General features: G+C 43.8%; 1 protein-coding gene across 1 annotated transcript; it reads right to left on the reverse strand.

The window, feature by feature from the left end:
- Nucleotides 1-1,458: 1,458 nt before the first annotated feature.
- Nucleotides 1,459-3,569, reverse strand: LOC146196345 (uncharacterized). The gene is made up of 2 exons (XM_084596357.1): nt 3,558-3,569; nt 1,459-1,893 (listed from the first exon to the last, which is right to left on the reverse strand). Exons 1-2 carry the CDS (start codon nt 3,567-3,569, stop codon nt 1,459-1,461), a joined length of 447 nt encoding a protein of 148 aa, XP_084452483.1.
- Nucleotides 3,570-3,951: the final 382 nt, after the last annotated feature.

Below are 3,951 nucleotides of genomic sequence, written 5' to 3' on the forward strand. Positions count from 1 at the left end.
GGCAGTTATTATGAGATTTATGTCTCGTGTTGTTAAGCTATCATGTACTAGCGCCGTGTCCTTAACTTTTAGCTTGTAACGCCGGCGCCGCATTTTCTCAGTAGCGATGCCTATAACGCTGCAGATCGTGGTAATGAAGGGCCCTTTTTTATTTCAAACAAAAATATGTATTCGCGGTAAACTATATATACCGCTGTTCCCCTCGTCTTCCTATATCCCGCGGGCGTGACCAGGCACACGCAATACCGAAGCATAAACAAGGGAAATGCGCAAATAAAGACACGGACGAGAGAAGTAGATGGACGGGTGCATCCCCTGATGCGCTCGTTCTTGGGCTCTTCTCGTCCTTCTCTCTATTTGCGCATTTCCTTTAATTAATTATGTACAACCGACGCGCTTGAGAACGTGCCCTTTACAGCATTTTTATGACTTTGTTAGCTCATAATAGGACAGTTGTGGCCCAATAGTTAGGGGACCAGGACGAATCTTTATTTAAATACGAAGTTTTCCAAAAACTGCATAGTTTTTTTTGTGTGTGTCCGTATACAGCTGCGCTTGGGTGGACGTGGTAGAGTAATTACTTACTTATTAGGGCAGTAGTCAAGGTCAAGCAATATTTCGAGTGACAAATCAGAAGCAGCTCGAAGGTCTACGTCGTATTGATTGCAGCGTATGGATCGTATAAATTTTTTGAATCGAGAATCAGTTCTGTTCTCATGCAACACATAGGATAGCTAATGTCGGAGATCGCAGTTTCTAATCCTTTGGAACTATAACTTCGTGAACACAAATATGAACAGTGGTATTGATTACGGCAGGCAAAATCTTCCCTATCAACACTACAGTTGAGTAAAATATGCTATGGAATGCATAATTTGGGTATGGTACTGTTTCATTGGTACTAGTTTTGCATGATTCACTTATGTCCACCCCGGCTGTAAATCCTTAACGCAGCCTATATCCGATTGAGTCAGTTATCGCTGGCCGATTGTATTCTTCTATTCATCCTGTGTTTTTATAATTATAAATTTGAGGCTAATTTTTTTTTAAAGATTTCATTGATTTCATGAATCCGAGTTTGTTCAAAGAGGGAGCTGAAATTACCAAAAATTAAGGATGAAAGAATTATGCATCCATCTCACAGCCATTCTGATATAAAGTTTGGGGTTAAGTGAGGAGACGTCAAAACAGAGCATTCTCATTCCTGTCGAGTTTTATTTATCCTTGAGGACAAATTGAAATTAAACATTGCAGCAATCGGCATACGATTCCTTGAAGCGCGGGACGAGCAGGCTGCCCGAAGCTGGCGAGGCACTCTGGCACAGTCTTTCACCTGAAGTCTCGCATTCAGAGCAAACCGCTGATCGTTTTTGGGTGCGTAATACCTAGCAGAGCTTCTGCAGTGCTTCTTTCACATGCACGAACAACTGCAAACTACCATGTACACAATCAGTTCAATTAGCCTTTGTAGCCGTACCCTCCATATCCGTAGCCACCATAGCCGTAGCCGCCATAGCCACCGTATCCATAGCCACCATATCCACCGCCGTAGCCCAACCCGTACCCTCCGCCGAGGCCAGAGTGAGCGAGGAGGGCTCCTCCACCGCTAACTTTGTTGACGTGGTGCACCGTCCTAACCAGGAAGGCAGGTCCAGCCACTGCTTTAGCGAAAGCAGGACCTCCACTCAGAAGAGCAACGCTGCTGCCGACACCCACTCCGCTCACGCCCAAGCCTCCAGCGCCAACACCACCGCCAAAGCCTCCACCGTAGCCAAGGCCGTAGCCCAAGCCATAGCCTCCGTAGCCAAGACCACCGTATCCGAGGCCATAGCCACCAGCAAGTCCACCCGCAATGGCAGTGGCTAGGCTGGCGCAGAGGACGATGACGATGCTCTGCGGACGGAATTTCATTGTTGTAGCCATCTTTTTGAGATAATCGATAGTAAAATAATAAACAATAGGCACGGTACAATTTCTTTTTACTTTCATTTCAAAAAGCATGCAAGCATCGATGTGGGTTAATACCTGCCCTCTTTTTTATTTTCTGCCACTTCACTCTGGTGATTGGTGCAATTTACACTTCTGAACAAGAGGCGAACACTTGTGTACTTGTTTAATGGCTAGACTGAATCGGAAAATTTTTTAGGAGTTCTACCTCTACAATTAGTGTTTTAACCTGAAAATAAAGTATTTATGGGATAATATTTGTAAGCCTGCTGTACGCTACATAAAATCTGTAAATGCAGCTCCACGACAAGACGGGCTTTCATCAGCATAAATTTCATTGCAGAAATTTGTTTTGTGATTAACGCTGGGGCGTATCTTTACTTTCTGCCCCAAGAAAAGCAAAGTGCGGTCCTTGACAGTTATAAAATACCGCAGACGGACCAATGACAACTTCTGTAATGAGCTGCAGCAGCTACGAATAAATTACCCATTGGAGTGAGGAAAATTAAGAGAACATACAACTCTTCGCATTTTTAACACGACGATCTCTTTTCCGGCAATGATAAGTGTCGAATGAAACTACCAATTAATTGCCGAGAGAGATGTTACAGGAGATGATTTTTTTTTTTCAGTCTACCAGTAGAATACGCTTATGATTCGAAGGTGCCATGAGGTGTGGTGCAAAGAATATTTCTTCATATCATCCATTTTGCACAAGCAATTTAAGCCATGCTATTTCAGTACAGGGATATTTTGGGCGAATAACCGCGAATGATAGAAATGCAGTTACATATAGTTGCATTTACAAGCCAGTTAGCATAAGCATAATAGCACTATCGCGAGTTCCAGCGTATCTCAAAAGGTAATGACCTTCTAGTATGGTGTCATAGCCGTTGATCTATGCCAATTTTGGTACTTTGTTCCCTTTTTACTGAAAAGCTTTACTTTTACCAATTCAGGATCAATATTTCGAATTAAAGTAGCGCAAATAGGTACCTCTGTGAATGTGGCTAAACCAGCAGTAGAAAACAGTAGCCGCATTTAAACTGGATGCTATTTTAAACTAACCTGTGTTAGAAGGTTCACATATGTGAAGACGCTTCTCCTGGTCGTTGCATAGCGTTGCAAGTGCACAAAGAATTTCCAACCCCAGGTTACAAAGGTGACCGCCCTTTGTGGACAACAGATGTATGATCTTCCATTCGTAATTAACTGCTGTATTCATATAGGAGTTTAGAAGTGAGGACAAGAGATTACACCAAGATAAATGGTTAGGTATGCGAGATGTCTTTCTCTAAAAAAGATTTCATACGATTATTGTCCAAAACCGAAACTATCGCAACTGCTTCAGAGCAGTTACATTGCTCAATGCACTTTTGCATATCTCTTTCCGAAGAAATAACGCGGGGAATTCACATTGTCTATAATCCTAATTACGGTCTTCTCTGGTCTTGCAGCGTTAGTAGCAACACAAACGCACTATGCACTTACATAAAATTGGTAGCCGCCTGACACACTTTCAATTTAAGTAATTATCGTTGCACGGCGTTAAACCTGAGGAGCTTTTAAAAATGCACTACACGAAGTGATTGCTTTAAGTATGTGCTCACCAAGGCGTTCATGGCTTCGGCTGCTCCTGCTTTCTCGGTAGCGCGTTGAATGCAGATGGTTTACTACTCCGGACTCTCCCGCTTTTATACCCTAAACTGCACGAGGAACACGCGCTTCTATTTCGGCAGAGGTCACGTATTCGGCGCGATATCATGGCCGTGGGAGGGCAGAAACGATTTAAGCGGAAACCCCACAGGCTTTCACATTTCCGCTTGGAGCTTTTGGGATTTTTCACTGCTCTGCATAAGCAAAGAGTGGAGACAAAACCTCCAAGCGAGCACGTGCTCTTAACTTCAGCACTGTCCCCACGGCCCAGCTATCTCGTGTCTGCTTCCGCGGAGCTTCCTCTGTTGTTAAGGCGCGGCCTACACTGCGGGGGACACAGCTTCTCAT

The sequence above is a fragment of the Amblyomma maculatum genome, chromosome 3 (assembly GCF_055883805.1).
Source record: "Amblyomma maculatum isolate TAMU_Amacu chromosome 3, ASM5588380v1, whole genome shotgun sequence".
NCBI classification, from domain to species: Eukaryota; Metazoa; Arthropoda; class Arachnida; order Ixodida; family Ixodidae; genus Amblyomma; species Amblyomma maculatum.